The sequence below is a fragment of the Prunus persica genome, chromosome G8 (genome assembly GCF_000346465.2).
Source record: "Prunus persica cultivar Lovell chromosome G8, Prunus_persica_NCBIv2, whole genome shotgun sequence".
Lineage (NCBI taxonomy): Eukaryota > Viridiplantae > Streptophyta > Magnoliopsida > Rosales > Rosaceae > Prunus > Prunus persica.
In genome coordinates this window covers 21117738-21134161 of record NC_034016.1, presented here as the reverse complement: position 1 = coordinate 21134161, position 16424 = coordinate 21117738, and the positions used below count along the sequence as shown (strand labels likewise).

Sequence of the window (16424 nt, the reverse complement as noted above, 5' to 3'; positions counted from 1 at the left end):
AATGATATTAACCACCAACGAAAGAGGAAATTAAGTTTCAAAAGGTCCATTCTCCATCAACACACCACATTAAGAAATTGTCAGAGCAGGAATCAATTCGTCTTTTTTTTTTTTTTTGGGTCTGATCATTCTTGTTTGTTTTAATTATAAACTATAATGCGGGTTAAGGCTAGTTGGCCATGACAATGAGCCCACCCCTAACACCAAATTTCGATTTGAGTCACTGTAAAAAGAGAAAACAAAGGTAATTGTTCTTCCTTCAGTTACTACTGTTCTACCTCATGTCACCGGAGCTTGAAATTTTCGAACATGCTTTTCCCTTTCAACTTCCAAGTAATTCTTCTTATTGATGCATTACAATATATTACACTTACCCCAACAAGGGGGAGGAGAATAAATATAAAAAGAAAAAAAAAGAAGGGGAAAAATTGTAAATATATAACGATGCATCCATTACAAGGTGAAATGCAGGGAATGAAGGCTAAACTCAAGCTGGGATCATGACACGTGTAGATTTTGGATTTCAATTCGTAGCGTTTGAAGTTGTTTATCAACATTGGATATTTCATCTTGAAGCTCTAGGAGTTTCTCTAGTCTCTGCTGTGCTGTATCTTGGTAAGGCTGGCTAATATTTTTCACGAAGCTTTCCATATTCCCAATAGCTTCTGAAAGATCTTTCTGCATGGCCTCTTCAACTTCACGTGCCAACACATCTGCCGTCCTCTTCACCTTATCTATCATCTCTTGCCGACGAGCAGGAAATTTTGATACCGCTAGTAACCTAAATCAGAGAAGAAACAAATAAAAACATACGATTTGAGTGTTTCTTAATCATAAAGCAGAGGATTTCCACCATGTTTACGCAAAACTTTGGCATGCCTCAAGAATAAAAGAGAATTACCAAGTAAAGAATTGAAGACAAACAGGAAGAGTTCAAGAAGACACATTACCCGCCAGCTGAGCAAAGACCAAGAGCAAGAAGATCTTCTAAAGTGGTCGGCAGTACAGATGTCAGAAGTGAAGCTGATAAACCAGCTGCTCCTAGTCCACCAAAAGTCGCCAGAGACTGGAATTGAAGCGAATCAGATTGAATTAATAAGATATTTTATACAATAATATATATGGAGCACCTTGTCACAAGCCATAATCATATCCAATCTCTTCATTGTTTTTTTTTTAAAGGAAAAGTAAAATAAATAGCATATCTCAACCTCAAAACACCACATCAGTATCCCAAACTTTTTAATCATAACTAGTTCTTCATCAAGAACACCAAATCCTAATCCATATCCTGAATAATACTGAACTTACCACTTCACGTATTTCTTGCTCAAACAATTTGGAAGCAGCATTGGTACTGAAGCCCTCTATCACTTTCAAGCTGAGTTCATTTACTTTTTCCAGTGACGTCTCCAAATGCACCTGCCTGTGTGGATAGACAAATGAAGACCAACGTTTTTCGAACGTTTCTGCATACATCCTTCCTTCACGAGCATTGTCTGATTGCAACCATATCGCATATTCTCCAAGTAGTTTCTATATAACAAGACATGGACATTAAATGGTTAAAAAAGAATCAAAGTCCACAGAAAACAATCAACCATGGTGACAAAGATAATGCAAGAACACACAAGAAGAGAAAACCAAATCTTTAGATTCCGATGATGAAATCCAGAAAAGATGCAAATTGTTATCTTAGGCATATTCATACAGGCACAATCCTTGCATGATCCAAAATTAAATTTCAAGGCTTGCCAAAGCAATAGGGGAAAAAGTTAATGGAACAAAGTTATGGCTATCAACTTACTTGCACATCGGAAAATGCAGGACCCATAATGTCATTTTGAACCCTTGAGGTTGCTGGAATAGAGGCAGATTTTTCCCCTTTGAAAACATAATAAGCAACAAGATCAAGATTTGATAATTGCAGAGTAGCTTCTATGAGCTCCACCACACGTGATTTTGTGGTATCAATCTGCAATTGCATGTGCAGACACAACTCGTTAACTAAGTTTATGAAACTATTCCATCAATTTGCCATTGGATTATACAAGGGCATAAGTTTCTGCAAAACATACCACAGACAGAATTCTTCTTCTCCAAGCAATGCTTTCATTTTCCATCTTCACTGCATAGTTCTTTATACTCCCAACTATATCATTTATCGAGGCCAAGTCCTGCTTGGCATATCGGCAGTCCTGTGTAACAAGAGTTTCACAGGCAGAAAGTAGTTTTTCTGCAATTGCAATCGGTGTTTCCAGTTTGAGTTTCATTCTTTCCATTCCGGTACTTGTTGACCCATCTAAAAAACTATACAGGAAATTCTCAAGTTCATAGAAGCTACTGGTTTTCCACTGTGAATCAGATCCTAATAGTTTTGCATAATCTTTCCCCAAAGCAGAAGCTGAAAGTTTTGCTTCAAGAGCAGATCTCGCAGAGACAGGAAATAATGTCACATTTTCAGTATTCAGCAATTTCTGTGTATTCTCCTTGATGAATGACATAGCTTCCTCAAGCTGCACCAAATAATGACATTGGATAAACATAACAGGAAGAACACTGGAGAAGCTCAAATAGATGGAAGCACCATATTAACTGATTTTATTGAAAGAGGATTGCCAAAAGTAATATCAACAATTTATATGAGTAAATGCAAAACAGAACCTCATGAGCATTCTGGTAGATATCAGATTTGTTCAGGACAAACACAACTTTCTTCTTCCACTGCTGAGTATAACGAAGAAAAGCAACCTGGAGAACAAGTGGTACTGAAATCAGCTTTAGTGATAATGAGGAATAGGTACAACTATTCCACAAGCATAGCATATTAAGGGCTTCCTCACATGTTGTCATAAATCAATGCCAAAATCAGCTAAAAGACTTTAAGATCTACAACAATGCCTTCCTAAGCATACAGATATTTGCCGCCTCGGACAGGTATCTACTAATACAAACAGATCAACCTTCGAGTTTGACATAGAATCATTTCATGAACCTTGTTATTGATTCCATACTCAGATAACAACGAATGAAAGTTTTCAAGATGTACATCTTAAATTACATCCTACTTTTCTGGATAAATAAGTATTTTATTTGAAAAAAGGTAGAAGCCTGGACAAAAGAATGAGATGCATGTAGCCCATGATGAACCAGTGAATCATACCTCACTTTCAGTTAATGGGCGGTCAGCAGAGATAACAAAAAGAAGCAAATCGGCACGGGGCACAAATTCCTCAGTAAGGCGTTGCTGCCTTTGGAGAATCACATTAGTTCCAGGTGTATCAACAACGTGCATCTGCTTTCAATTTAAAAGAAAACATGTGCATCAGATAATGCAGTTTTTATCATAAACTAGCATTAATCTAGTTCTAGGAACATGAAAGACGAAGCAAGATGTACAATTAATTTTGTTCTGCCTGCAGTACACACATTTTTATCTTGTGCATCAGCCAGCATGTGTCTGTGTGGCTACTTATAATACATATGAGAATCATTTCAATAAAGTGCAGAGTAACCAGAATCTATAAATAAGGGATTGCACTATTGTTGAACTGAATAAATAGTTTGATTAGCACAGCATTAAATCCACTCACTTCTTTAAGAATTGGAGCAGGAAGGTAGCATATATATTGACCATCTGGATGCCTTTCACAACGTTGTTCCTCACCAGAATCCATCTCAGAATAGCGTAAGAACGTGATCTCATTAGTCGTAGGAACAACCCCCTCTTTAAGATATCTACTTCCGAGAAGTGCATTAATAACAGTTGACTTACCCGAGTTAAACTCACCCTGTTGACAAAAGGAGAGGTAAAGTCATAGGAGATCACCAGAAACATTCCGACAGAACTCATGATATAAAATAAAGCCAATTTCGGAAAAATAACACAAAATTCTCATCATGATTCTTCCACCTCAAACATGATAAATAACCAATTAAAGGATAGTCACACACCTTCTAAACAGTAAGTTTGGAAGCATAAATCTAAACAAAGGCTCAAAAAGGATAGGTTGCAGTTTCCAAAGGACAAGATGCAATAACAAATCATTTCATCAAACATATTGTCCTAGGCAGATAGAATAGAACCAAGCTGCTTGTCGGGTCTTTATTTGAAAACATTAATGACCTATAAATTTAGGTATCATGGAACAGTTTTATAAAGTATTTCTTATGTAAGGTTTGCATAAATATTATCAAAGGCCCCCTTAATTCTAAACTCTATCAAGAAAAGAAAAAGGATTTACATGAAATATAGAGCTAATACCAATGTATACCCCTGGAACCACAATTTGTTGAAGTTCAGCACACAATTACCACTATAACCAGTAAAAATGGCTCATCAATTTGAGAAACTGCATCAATGAGAAGTGAAACCTCCTCCATCTGTCATCCAAAATCAATACGTCACTATCCATCATAAAGTATACAAATAACGAGTAATGAAACTAGGATTATCTCAAGATTAACTTCAACTACCAAAAAATTTAATTAAATGATCACCAGTGGAGCAGCTTTCTGGATGACATTTATTGCTTTCAGCAACACTGATCTCTCTGTTTCTATGAACTGCTTTTCTCTATCCTCCAATTTAAGAAATCCAGCAACATTTTTATCGTCGTTGAGACCATTAAGCACATTCAAAACTGTGAGATTATCGAAGCTTTCAACTTCATCCTGTGTTTTACCATTTTTCATGTAGATGATGTCAAACAATTCGCTCAAAGCCTCATCATTAAGCAGCCTGAAATCTTTCAAAGATGTAACTAACCCGCTAGCGCCAGATTTGAGTAATGTTGGCACCTCCGAATATAAAGAATCATATGAAGGGAACATGACGAATATCGGTATCTTCACATTTTTAAATAGTGGATTCAGTGCCACATGAACTTCTTCCTGTCCACCAATACCATATATAAGAAAATCAGCTCCTTCAGAACTGGAGGCACTTATGGCACCATCTATGTCTTGAACATTTCTGGCCACCAAAGGAAGGATGACTGATTCAGATTTGGAAGCCATCATTGTGCCTCTTGCAACAATGGTAGGAAGACCTATGTAATAAGAAATAAACACATCACTGACCTAGTCATGGGATTTTCAATAACAAATGTAATGAAACTAAAAAAAAAATACTAAAATGAATCAGATTATTCTTGTTTCAATATGATCCACTTAGGTTGTATAGCTCATAAAGGTTAAAATTAGCTAAGCGGGAATATAAAAACACAATGAGTCAGCAAATTATAATCTTAAAAGTATCAAAGATGAATACAAACAAAGAGGAAAGCTGCCACATAAGAAGTTGCATACTATACAGCAACTGATTGTTCCAGCTGTTTGATTAAGTCACACTCACAATAGTAGCTTCTACCGAGGCAGCTTCATTCACTTGATTAATCAAATACGTGTATATATATCAAAATTTTCACAACCCAAGTAGTAAAATGAGTTGAAGAATGAAGATTTACCTTGATCAGAGAGAAGAACCCCACTAGCATTAGCTGCGGCGGCGATATCAACACGCTCGGAGATCAACAAGTAGGCGCGGTCTCTGACCACCGACTTCAACTTACAGGCGGCCTCATAGAGTCTGCCACCACTTGCTTCACGACCATTCAGCACCAGAATCCCAACCCATTTCGACACCGCCTTGTCGATCAAATCCAAAGCATCGTCACCGACCAATACATCATCAGGGTCCAGCTGCAGCACAATATTGGGAACCTTGATCTCTGGACGCTTGAACCCACCAGGGAACTGGGTTCTCGGAGGCTTCTTTGGTGGGGTTTGAGGGTTTTGGTTGGTGAATTGGTTTGAGTTTTGGGAGATTGATGAAATGAGAAATCGGGTTCGTCGTGAAGGCTGGGATTTGATGCGAGAGAGGTGGGTGTGGAGAAATGGGGTTGAGCTTGGGGTCAATAAGAGAGGCTGCGTTGCGGAAGTGTGGAAGGAAAGGAGAGATACCATGGGAAAGCTTGGGTTTAAGAGCCTTCACTCTTCAGACAGAGAAAAACAGAGTGTACGGATTGACGAAAAAGATGAAGAAGAGGACGATGATTTTTATCTTATCATCGTATCGTTCCCACACAAGTGGTTCATGAAATGAAAGCGGACGCTATTGGTGATGGGCCACCTTGTGGGCCCCAAAAGAGGATAAAACGGGTCGGGCCACGGTTACCCATATCCAGTGTACTTGTCCTCAACTGCAAAAGGACCAATGGGCAATTATTTACGGATAAGACAAACGATCACGAGGCCGATTCGTGGATAACCTTACTAATTAACAAAATTAATGGGGTTTTGATTTTCTCACTCTTTTTTATTTTTTTAATATTTTTTATTATAATAAAAAGAAGTGTAAGTAGACAGAAAAAGAGTGAGAAAACCAGCTCTCAATTATTAAGGACATAAAGAATGATGCTATATTCAGTTTGGATTAGGCTCTAGGTGCTAGTGGTATTATTTTGTTTGGAGTATTTTTTTGGTTAGTATTTTGTTTGGAGTATTCAAGTCGACCCCTTTATTTGATTTGAGGGTTCTGGTTAGTGAATTTGATGTGGGTTTTGGGGGATTGATGAAAAATTAAATGTTGGGTTTGTCAAGAGAGATGGGTGTGAGAAATGGTTTTAGGGGTTTCACTTTTTTGTTTTGTTTTGTGGATACAAGTGATATCTAGGAAGGGTGAATCGAACTAGGGACCTAGAATGCAAGAGTAAGTGTTATGAATCACTTAGCTACGGAACCAAAGGTTATAAACGCGTTGTTATTAGTGATGGGCCACTTTGTGGATCCATAAGAAGAATAAACGGCCCAAGATGCCATTCAAATGATATAAAAGTTCCTCTCAATTTTTGCCACTATGGAAATGGTAAGGCCAACTCCAATTGAGAGGGCCAAATGTTAAATTTTGGGTTTTAGTCCCAAATTTCTTCTCCAAGGCATAGGTCCAGTCATATTTTCCGCCCAGGCACTAATTCCAACAGAATTCCACCCAACTTTTGGGTCGAACCTAAATTTTCGTGGACCCCAACGTGTTGATGCTAAAATACAGCCCATGTGCTAATGCTAAGAGCACCTCCACCCAAAAGGGCAAGGACAAGGTAAAGGCAAGGTAAGGACATATACTATTCACATAAATAGTGTCAGCCTTGTTTTTTTTGGTTCCACTCCAAAGGGCAAGGGCAAGGGCAAGGGCAAATACTATTCATTTTACTTTATTTTCTATTTTTTAATACTTAAACCATTAATTTTGATAAGCTTTTTAGATAATATTTTCGGTTGTCACATGTCACTATTTATTATAAAATTCTCAATTAAAATTTCAGATAACATTTTTCAGATAAAATTTTCAAATTAAATATTCGGATAAAATTTTTGGTTGCCACGTGTCCATATTTATTATAAAATCCATATCTCACTCATCATACAATTGAAATATTCCCGGTCCTCATAGTCCAACACAATGGAGTACAAGAACAACTCAATCATTGGTAGAGGCGGTTCCACCGGATCATAATGTGGGGGAGTATTTTCCTTCGGATGACGTAATAGTGCCATTATTTCAGACATAGAACGCACCACTGGAATTGACTGCGGGCATTATTCACTTAAGGATCCATGTGTAATGGTTTTCCTCTTTTTTGTTTTGCCTTAATTAATCTATCAAAAAAATAAAATTGGAAATGCAAGAAATATATATATATATATATATAAAGACATTAAATTGAATAAAACGAAAATAAACCTTTTTTTTTTACCTCATTGCCAATATTTTGACCTCTTCGAATATTTGTCCACGACCCTCCGGCTTCTATGGAAGAGGCCATTTGTATTTTTGCACAAATGAAATTTTGTAGTAAGAAATTTGGTGTGGAAAGTGAATAAAATTGTTAGGTATTTATATGAAAAAAAATTCAGAATTTTTTTGGTATTTTAAAAAAAAAACGTCGAATTTCTGGAAAAAATTGCATCGGAGCGTCCAGGAAGCGCCATGTGGCATATTCCCATTGGGGCCTGTCAGCGGTGATGTCAGCGAGCGAAATCAAAAATTTTTTTTACTGTTGGCACGTTGACTTCAGCGCTAACTTCAGCGCCTTCGGGCTGAAGCCTAAGCAAGATCTGTCTATGGGCTTGCCCGGGCTGATGGGACCCAGAGCTTACCCGAGCTGTTTGTTGCGCGCTAGAAGGGAGAGGGGGCCCTGGCCCTAGCAGATGGGCTGTGCTGCACTTGCCCTAAAGATTAGCCGTTGTATTGATCCATGAGGAGCCACATGTTGCTTGTTTGTTTGTTTTTTTCTTAAATCAGAACTTAAACATTTACCTCCCATCAAATGGCCATGATTTTTTCTGATTAAATATAACCTTATAAAACAATTCAACGACCAAAATCTTAATTAACTAATTTAACCACAAAATCATCCTAAAGTATATAAATACACATTTTTTTGTTCAAAGTATGTGTGTCTGTGAATAGTTGAATTTTAAAGGGGAAAATTTTAAATTTAGCCCCATTTAAGTTGAAGATGGTGAAAGGGTAAAAGGGCGCTAAATGGTACGGTGAGAAAACAGAGGGCCATAATTGAGCGATTCAAAATAGGCAACAAATTGAACGGTGAAGATTGATGAAGCCTCGAACATTACGAAGGAAATTACCCTTTGGTTCTTGCACGTTTCCAAAGGCGTATTCAATGGGAGCAGCTCGCAGAGAGTAAAAGACGCTTCCTCTTTTGATCACACTAGAACAGAACAGACACAAGAGTAAGCTCTGTGTATTTGAGAGTTACAGAGAGAGATGGGTAGGAGACCAAATGCTTCAAGGAAGGACGGAACGGTTCATACGGTGAACTTCTCTTAACTTTCATCTTTGTTTTGCTTAACCATCATTTTATTTCTTTTCAACAAAGGCTGAAGCTTTTTTCTTCTTCTTTTGTTTTTTCTAAACCCATTGTACAATTTAACATATGTTGCTTTATTGGTTGGTTGTATTGCTGCACCATGCGTTTCTTCTCATTTTTATTTTTCTATTTCTTTGTTTTTCCTTTCATGGTTAAAAGGTTTTTTCTTTTCTGTTTGTTTATTGTGTTTACTCGTAGAGTCTTTGTTCCCTTTTGGGAGATGTTGATTTATTTGTCCTGTACTTGTTTTGTTATGATATTACTTTTTAGGGTTAATGGTTTTTATTATTATTTATTTTTTGGGAAGGTGGTGGATTTAGGGTTTTGTATGTATTAAAGACAGAGATGCGTTTCTCTGAATTACAAACAAGTTGATTTATGTATTTGAGGCATCCTTGTTTTGATTATAAAATGTTATGTATTTTAGCTGGATCTTTTGACACTACTCTTCATCTTCTTGCACTCCACATTTTGAGAGTATAGAGATTATGCTATATTCAGTTTGGAATGGCAGAGAGGCTAAATGAGGAATGCTAATAGTCTTATTTTGTTTGGAGTATTCATGTCTATGCTTTGCTTGGTGAGGAACTTGACATTTTAATAGAAGTTCTTGCTTTAATTTGTTGGGTAAAACATAAATAAAAGAATGCTTTACAGAAATTATGTGTATTATTTTTTGAAAAATAAAATGTTTTACAGAGGGCCCTTCTTCATATTCTTTAGCTTTCTAGTAATTTCCTATGTTTTTGTAAATGCAAAGATCAAATTATCTTTAGGTAAATACATGAAGAAGCTTGTCCATGTCTGGTTCTTCAATGCATTGGTAGTTGCAGATTAGATTACTGATATTTTGGTTCTCTTTTATTAGCAAGTTTGTTACCTTCGTCAATGATAGTGTCTTTTATTATTATTACTATTATAATCTGCACATACTAAATTGAATTGTTTAATTATGGTTAATTTTACTAATAAATTATTATGGTCTTCAAATCAAAGCCTAAAGCCACACAACCATTATCTGAAACTGAGGAACCACAGCCTGAGGGGCCAAATCCTTCTTCAGAGCAAATGGACCAGCAACATGAAAACGCAAGCCCTCTGCTGGAGAAAACTAACTCAATGCATATGATGCAAGAAAAATCCACTAAATCCTCTCGTTCAAAAAAGAGACCGAAGCAGCTCAATTCTGTTGTTAGGCGATCATTACGCATTCGAAACTGTGATATGCCTGTTCAAAACCAGAACATTGATCCCGTGATTGAAAACATTAGTGATAGTGAGATGGAAGAGGGGCAACCTCTTTTGGAGGAACAACCAACCTTGGGTGAGAAAAACATGGAAGAAAAAATTGATTATCTTATACAATTAGTGGAAACACAGAACTCAAAGGTATTCATCTTGCTCTGGGGATTATAAGAGTTTGATGTTTACTTGCATATATTAATTTGTGTTGCTTATTCAAACAATTTATTGGGGATGTGTAATCAGGCAAAGAAGAGAAGCCCCGTCTTTTCTAAATCTCCAGAGATAGGATGCAAAAGCTTGTATATAAACTCCCAAATGAAGGTTATTTTCATTTATCATGAAGAACTATCTATCTTCTTTTCAAGGGCTATAACATTTCTTTACATATGCAGATTGAGGCTTTGAAAAATGAAAACCATGAGCTTTCTTTGAAGTTGGAAGTAGCTCTTGGCAAACTTGAAGGGGTAAGAAAATTTATGCTACCTTGAATTTCCATATCAATTAGGATTTGTGTAATTTGTCCACTTTATGGTTTGTGCATCTTTCTTTTGGGTCATTGTGGGTTTTGTTACTTCTAATAATATCTAAAGTATAAATCATAGGCTGTAATTAACAAATTGCAGTTTATAATTCAAAGATTTAAAAGGGAAAGGATTGTTTTGCATGTAAGAGTTGTAAATGACGTGGACCAATGCTTGATTCTTGATTGTCATTTTTTCTTTGGTTGGTTGTAGTATGAGAAAGGGACTTGTGCATTTTCTGGAGTGATGGATAAAATGAAGGATGTGATTTTGGTCTCAGCTTTATCAAAAGCTACTGAAAGAGTTGTAAATGTCTCATCTCAAGCAATAGGTGATGATGCTCTTTCTCCCCAGGAAGTTCAAGATCGCAAGTCTATAGCTAAGAGAAAGAAATAGCCCTAAAGCAATGAAAGGAACTGAGGACAATGGTTGATATGATTGGCTTAGCAAGTCTTTTGTGAAAAAAAAGAAAGAAAAGGAACTTGTTAGTTTGGGAACTAGCTTTATTTTGTTAGAACATTGAAGGGCATGTTACTGATGATTTAAGCACTCAATACTCGATTGTTCATATGATATCTGTTTGGTTGTTGAACTTTGAAGTATGACATTGGTTTGTTATGAAGAATTAGAAGTTAATCTAACGTTCTCAAGCTTATTCTATGATTAGTAGTACTGTGTGATTGAAGTTTATGATTTGATTATAACTGTTAAGATGTATAATATTCCTTCCCTAAAGATCTAGGTTTTTCCGTCAATCTTTTCTGCGAGCTGGTTTAGGTATGGTAAGCTGCCTTTTCTGGGTTTAGGCTCATCGACCCTTGTTTTGTGCTCCATGAAGTGAGATTGCTATATCCATATTTGTTGCTGAGTAGTAGTAACTTACTTTAACAGTAATACTTTGGCATCAAAATTTACATCAGTAAACGTTAATTCCAAATCAGAAAGAAACAAATTGTAAAACCATTCTACTGATCTTCGCGAGAACACACATCATCATCAAGAGGTGCAGAGAATCCAAAAAGATTGGTTTGGGGTGTTTGAGAAACTTCATTATCACCATCATCTTCACCATCTTCTTCGTTTGCCTCTTCTGCTATCGGTCGTGGTGGAGACGAGAAGTCTAAGCACAACCCTTGTATAACTTGTTCATATGACGCAGAGAGGTCATGGGAGGTTAGCTGGTGGTACTCCACAAGTTGATTGAGGCATTGGTTTTCCCTAACCAGATTTGCATTTTCATTTGCTAATCTTGATTTCTCAGCTAGCAGTGCCTCCAATTGAAGCCTCACCTATATCAACATCAAATATTCCACAAGAGATTGATTAATGTTGTGCAAATGTTATCTCATATCAGAAAATATCCATTGGGAACTATCGAAACACACGAGTCTCACCAGATCATCTTCCTCAGGCCTCAACCCTTTTTCCAATCCATCTCGGAGCCTCCTGTTCTCCTCCTCCAACAGAGCACAGCGCTCTTGCATAAAGCATAAATCTGACCTTATCGACTTCAGTTCTCTGGCAAACGAAGTTGCTTTGGTTGCCATAGAAATTGCAAGCTGTGGAGAGATCAGCACACAATTAGCAATCAACTCAAAGTAGGCAGCTAAGAAGGTCCCATCAAAGATTTTCACACTGAACCAAAAGAAGAGAAACCTACATTTTTAGCTTTCTTCAGCTTCCCATCTTTGGGGTCTTGCTCATTTTCCTTTTTTGAGTCGTCTCCTTGATCCTCTGAGCAATGGCTGTTGTCAAACTTCCTTTTCAGTCCTACATGGGGATCTTCTGCATTCTTCTGGTCTTCTGAGTCCTCCTCCTTCTCTTTACTCTCAGATTTGTTGAGGTGGCCATGGAATATCTCAGTTAATGTGGGTGGCTTAGCTAGATCGTTGGCTCCCTATAAACACGGCACACAAAGAAAGTCCTATAAGTTCAAACCACATCTTATTTTGACCAACTTCTACAGTTCAGGCAATGAAAAGCAAATTTCAAAACTCAGATCTTGCATACACTTTTTACTGTGAACAAATTTACAACAAATTCAAATTTTCAGGTGTCTGCAGGAAGGATAGAACTTTTACCTGAAGAGCAGTCTCTAAAGTGTTGGACAGCTGCGACAAAGTGTGAGCTATGGAGTCAAAGCCTCTCATCAAAAGCAACGAGTCTTCTTTCGTTGCTATTGCACGCTTCAATCCTCCAACATTCTTTACCCATAAAAAGAAATTAAATTAACAACAAAACAGAAAACCCATTTTGGGCCAGAAGCAAAATTTACAGTGAAATCAAGAACAAAAAGTAAAAGGAGACACTCACCATTTGAACTGGTAGAGAGGGATCAGCATTTGGTGGGTTTTGGGCAGTTGGGATTTTGGAGCTGGGATCGTCGAGAAGAGTGTCGATCCGGCTGCGGAGAGAGCTCCAAAAGCGCTTATCTGAGGAGGGACTGAACAGAGGAGAAGAAGAAGAAGAAGCCATGAATAAGCTTGTAGCCTTGTGGTTCAGGTGGGTAGGTGATGGTGTATCCACCGAAGCTGCCATTCGAGAGAACAGAGGAAGAAGCAACGGCTATTTTTTGGGATTTTGGAGGAGCTTGTGATAGTGGGCTTGATTTAATACTCTATATATAGATGCGCCGAAAGCCAACGTTATAAAATCTATTTCAATTATTTTATTTATTATTGATCTCAACTCAAAGTGGATCTGATCCACTACTTTCTCCTGTTTCTATCTTGACTAAAGTGAGGTGGCCTTTTAGGTTAGGAGAGAGGAATTATTGTGTGGGACACTAACAATGCTGCATCCATAAGGTGTTATCATCTTTTCAAATTTCACACCTATACAACCATTAATATTACACTTTAAATTACAAAATCTAAACCAACACATGTTATAAGGTGAGTGAAATTATGAATTATTGTGAATGATCTATTTAGATCGAATTGAGATCATGAATGGTCTGTTTAGATCAAACAAAGATCGTGGATAATTGTTTAAATCGAACAATTGTAGTTTTAAGATCATCAACCTAACACGCTCTAAACTCATATATATCTTTGCATGTCTTCTTAACCATCTTTTATCTTTTTATTTTCCACTATAGAGTTACATTTTGGAAGTTATTTGATCATTAGAATTCTTTTTTACTTCTGGTCTTTTATTGTTAATAAACTTTAAAATTAATAATGATATCATCATTTGCTTGTCTTGCACATTAATGTCATCATCGATGCCAAATTCGTCCAAAATTGTGTTACAAATTTAATAATATTGTCAAATTACTCCTACCCACCATTACTCCCCTCTCCCCTCGATCTCCCCTTCCCTGACGACCCAAGCCCCAGCCACTCCTCGTCCCAATTTTCCCCACCCTTCCATGACCCCCCTCCAACCCCAAATTTGACAACATTATCTTTAATTTAAACAAGATTGGCTCCCAATAATTGATTATTCCTAAACGAGTCATGAAAGGTATAACGAACATACAATGTCTTCACATTAGATCAATATACGGGGCAAGAGGATGAAGATGACATTGATCACTTTTGAAGTCTAGGGACCAAAAAACAAGTTTGACATAGTACAAGGACCATTGGGATAAAAAGCTTTTACTTTTAAATTCCTATACTATCCTTTTCATTTTTCATTAGTTACATGTATATTTATAACTAAATCTTTAATGAGCGGAAAAAAGGAAAATCCAACCCCAAAAAAAGAAAAAAAAAGAAACTCATATTCGGTTTCCCTTTATCTTGTACTAAGAATCGCTGGTTCTCATACAATCAGTCACAGGCTCGTACTCGATGGCCACTCTTACTTCATCATCATCCTCTGTGCTCTTTTCGTCTACACACTCCAACCTTGTTCCACCTTCTCTCTCTCATCTTCCACGCCTCTCTCTCTCCTCCTCCTCCCACTTCTCTACTCTCTCCTCTTCTCTCTCTATTTCTCATTCTTCTGTCGCATACCCTGCAATTTCCAGGCGCTTCAACCGTTGTTCCTTCAGTATCAAGGCAAGTGCTGGAGAGAAGAAAAAGGTCCTGATAGTGAATACAAATGGTGGTGGGCACGCAGTGATTGGATTCTACTTTGCAAAAGAGCTTCTGGGATCTGGCCATCAAGTCACCGTATTGACTGTTGGTGAAGAGAGCTCAGACAAGATGAAGAAGCCCCCATTTAGCAGATTCTCAGTTAATATTTTCCACATTTTTTCACTGCAAAATTTGTTCCACATGTTTATATCTCTTTCTAATTGAATTTTCAAAGTGGGATTTTTCCTACTTATGGTTGGAACTTCTGGGTGATTTGAATGCTTTTTCTCTTAGGAAATTGTAAGTGCTGGGGGGAAGACAGTGTGGGGAGAACCTGCGGATATTGGAAAGATTTTGGAAGGAACAGCATTTGATGTTGTGTTGGAAAACAATGGCAAAGATTTGGACACTGTGAGGTCGGTTGTTTTGATTCTCTAAAACTCAATTTCAATTGGGGTAGCTTTTATGCTATGCTGTCTAAATGTTCAAATATGGTGTGACTCTGTTCTCTCTGCATTTTGCTTACAATTCTTTTTTTAATTTATAAATCTCAAACCCTTTTTAGATTGAGCTCTGGCTTTGATTTGGGGGCTTGATAGGAAACTAAACAAATCTTTGTAATTTTCACATAGGCCTGTGGCAGATTGGGCCAAGAGTTCTGGTGTGAAGCAATTCCTGTACATCAGCAGTGCTGGAATTTACAAGCCAACTGAGGAGCCACCTCATGTTGAAGGGGTATATTTTGTGTCTCTAATCTTGCATTCAACTAAGACCTCATTGCTTTATTGGTGAACTAAAACCTTTATTATGGCAGGATGTTGTTAAAGCTGATGCTAGTCATGTTGCAGTAGAGAAGTACATTGCAGAGATATTTGGTAGTTGGGCAATATTTCGCCCACAATACATGTTAGGTTCCGGCAACAACAAAGATTGCGAGGAGTGGTTCTTCGATCGTAAGTAGTTAGTATTAAGCACTTTTCTGATAGTTCATAATATATTACTATGTTGTTTCATGATATTTTCTGTGCAGGAATTTTGAGGGACAGACCAGTTCCAATCCCTGGTTCCGGATTGCAACTTACCAACATCTCCCATGTTAGGGACTTGTCCTCTATGCTGACCCTAGCCGTTGAGAACCCCGACGCTGCATCTAGTAACATTTTCAACTGTGTAAGTGATCGTGCTGTGACCCTCGATGGATTGGCAAAACTTTGTGCTCAAGCTGCTGGACGCCCTGTTAACATAGTGCATTATGATCCAAAGGCTGCTGGAGTTGATGCAAAGAAAGCTTTTCCATTCCGGAACATGGTAACAAATTGTCTTGATCCAAACAGGGCACTTATAACTGATCATGCAGTTTCTTTGTACTTTTGACATTGTTGTGTTGCAATGAGTTAATTTTTCGCCTACTTTGCAGCACTTCTATGCAGAACCAAGAGCTGCCAAGGAAGTTCTAGGATGGAAATCTACCACGAACCTCACCGAAGACTTGAAGGAGCGATTTGAAGAGTACTTAAAGATCGGGAGAGACAAGAAAACCATCAAATTTGAGTTAGATGACAAGATAATTGAGTCTCTTAAAGTTCCAGTAGCAGTGTGATCAATTTGCCCTGTAAAGTTCATTTTTTGTTTCTTGTATCTCATATCCTATGTGATATTTTCTTTCACCGGGAAGCAACTAACTAAATAATTTGAATGCTTAATAAAAAATGAAGAAACAATGTAAATCAAGTGGA

General features: G+C 37.4%; 4 protein-coding genes across 5 annotated transcripts; 2 read left to right on the top strand and 2 right to left on the bottom strand.

The window, feature by feature from the left end:
* LOC18767372 (probable transmembrane GTPase FZO-like, chloroplastic) lies at positions 301–6085 on the bottom strand. The gene is made up of 11 exons (XM_007201153.2): positions 5469–6085; positions 4501–5051; positions 4315–4383; positions 3594–3791; positions 3164–3295; positions 2665–2751; positions 2079–2516; positions 1808–1975; positions 1312–1536; positions 951–1066; positions 301–781 (listed from the first exon to the last, which is right to left on the bottom strand). The coding sequence occupies exons 1-11, from the start codon at positions 5965–5967 to the stop codon at positions 499–501; spliced, it is 2766 nt and encodes a 921-aa protein (XP_007201215.1). The 5' UTR covers positions 5968–6085; the 3' UTR covers positions 301–498.
* On the top strand, positions 8637–11302 carry LOC18768599. 2 transcript variants are annotated; one of them, XM_007201309.2, is made up of 5 exons: positions 8640–8839; positions 9891–10283; positions 10383–10460; positions 10532–10603; positions 10874–11302. In XM_007201309.2, the coding sequence occupies exons 1-5, from the start codon at positions 8792–8794 to the stop codon at positions 11054–11056; spliced, it is 774 nt and encodes a 257-aa protein (XP_007201371.1). In that variant the 5' UTR covers positions 8640–8791; the 3' UTR covers positions 11057–11302. The 2 variants fall into 2 exon arrangements, with proteins under 2 accessions (XP_020425730.1, XP_007201371.1); XM_020570141.1 differs by lacking the exon at positions 10383–10460 and having other exon boundaries at positions 8637–8839.
* LOC18768216 lies at positions 11499–13338 on the bottom strand. Its single transcript, XM_007200530.2, has 5 exons — positions 12974–13338; positions 12742–12864; positions 12321–12557; positions 12055–12219; positions 11499–11949 (listed from the first exon to the last, which is right to left on the bottom strand). The coding sequence occupies exons 1-5, from the start codon at positions 13196–13198 to the stop codon at positions 11626–11628; spliced, it is 1074 nt and encodes a 357-aa protein (XP_007200592.1). The 5' UTR covers positions 13199–13338; the 3' UTR covers positions 11499–11625.
* LOC18767678 (chloroplast stem-loop binding protein of 41 kDa a, chloroplastic) lies at positions 12432–16419 on the top strand. Its single transcript, XM_007199832.2, has 7 exons — positions 12432–12442; positions 14436–14847; positions 14983–15104; positions 15321–15423; positions 15503–15641; positions 15719–15996; positions 16106–16419. Exons 1-7 carry the CDS (start codon positions 12435–12437, stop codon positions 16286–16288), a joined length of 1245 nt encoding a protein of 414 aa, XP_007199894.2. The 5' UTR covers positions 12432–12434; the 3' UTR covers positions 16289–16419.

Coding starts and splice junctions, on each gene's coding strand:
- LOC18767372 (XM_007201153.2), bottom strand. CDS start 5,967: ATGGTATCTCTCCTTTCCTTCCACACTTCCGCAACGCAGCCTCTCTTA. Junction 2,517..2,664: donor TCTACCAGAATGCTCATGAG/GTTCTGTTTTGC, acceptor TATTTGGTGCAG/CTTGAGGAAGCTATGTCATT. Junction 1,976..2,078: donor GAAGAAGAATTCTGTCTGTG/GTATGTTTTGCA, acceptor ATGCAATTGCAG/ATTGATACCACAAAATCACG.
- LOC18768216 (XM_007200530.2), bottom strand. CDS start 13,198: ATGGCAGCTTCGGTGGATACACCATCACCTACCCACCTGAACCACAAG. Junction 12,865..12,973: donor CCTCTCTACCAGTTCAAATG/GTGAGTGTCTCC, acceptor TTATGGGTAAAG/AATGTTGGAGGATTGAAGCG. Junction 12,220..12,320: donor AGCTGAAGAAAGCTAAAAAT/GTAGGTTTCTCT, acceptor ATCTCTCCACAG/CTTGCAATTTCTATGGCAAC.
- LOC18768599 (XM_007201309.2), top strand. CDS start 8,792: ATGGGTAGGAGACCAAATGCTTCAAGGAAGGACGGAACGGTTCATACG. Junction 8,840..9,890: donor AGGACGGAACGGTTCATACG/GTGAACTTCTCT, acceptor TTCAAATCAAAG/CCTAAAGCCACACAACCATT. Junction 10,604..10,873: donor CTCTTGGCAAACTTGAAGGG/GTAAGAAAATTT, acceptor GGTTGGTTGTAG/TATGAGAAAGGGACTTGTGC.
- LOC18767678 (XM_007199832.2), top strand. Junction 14,848..14,982: donor CCCCATTTAGCAGATTCTCA/GTTAATATTTTC, acceptor TTTTTCTCTTAG/GAAATTGTAAGTGCTGGGGG. Junction 15,997..16,105: donor CTTTTCCATTCCGGAACATG/GTAACAAATTGT, acceptor CCTACTTTGCAG/CACTTCTATGCAGAACCAAG.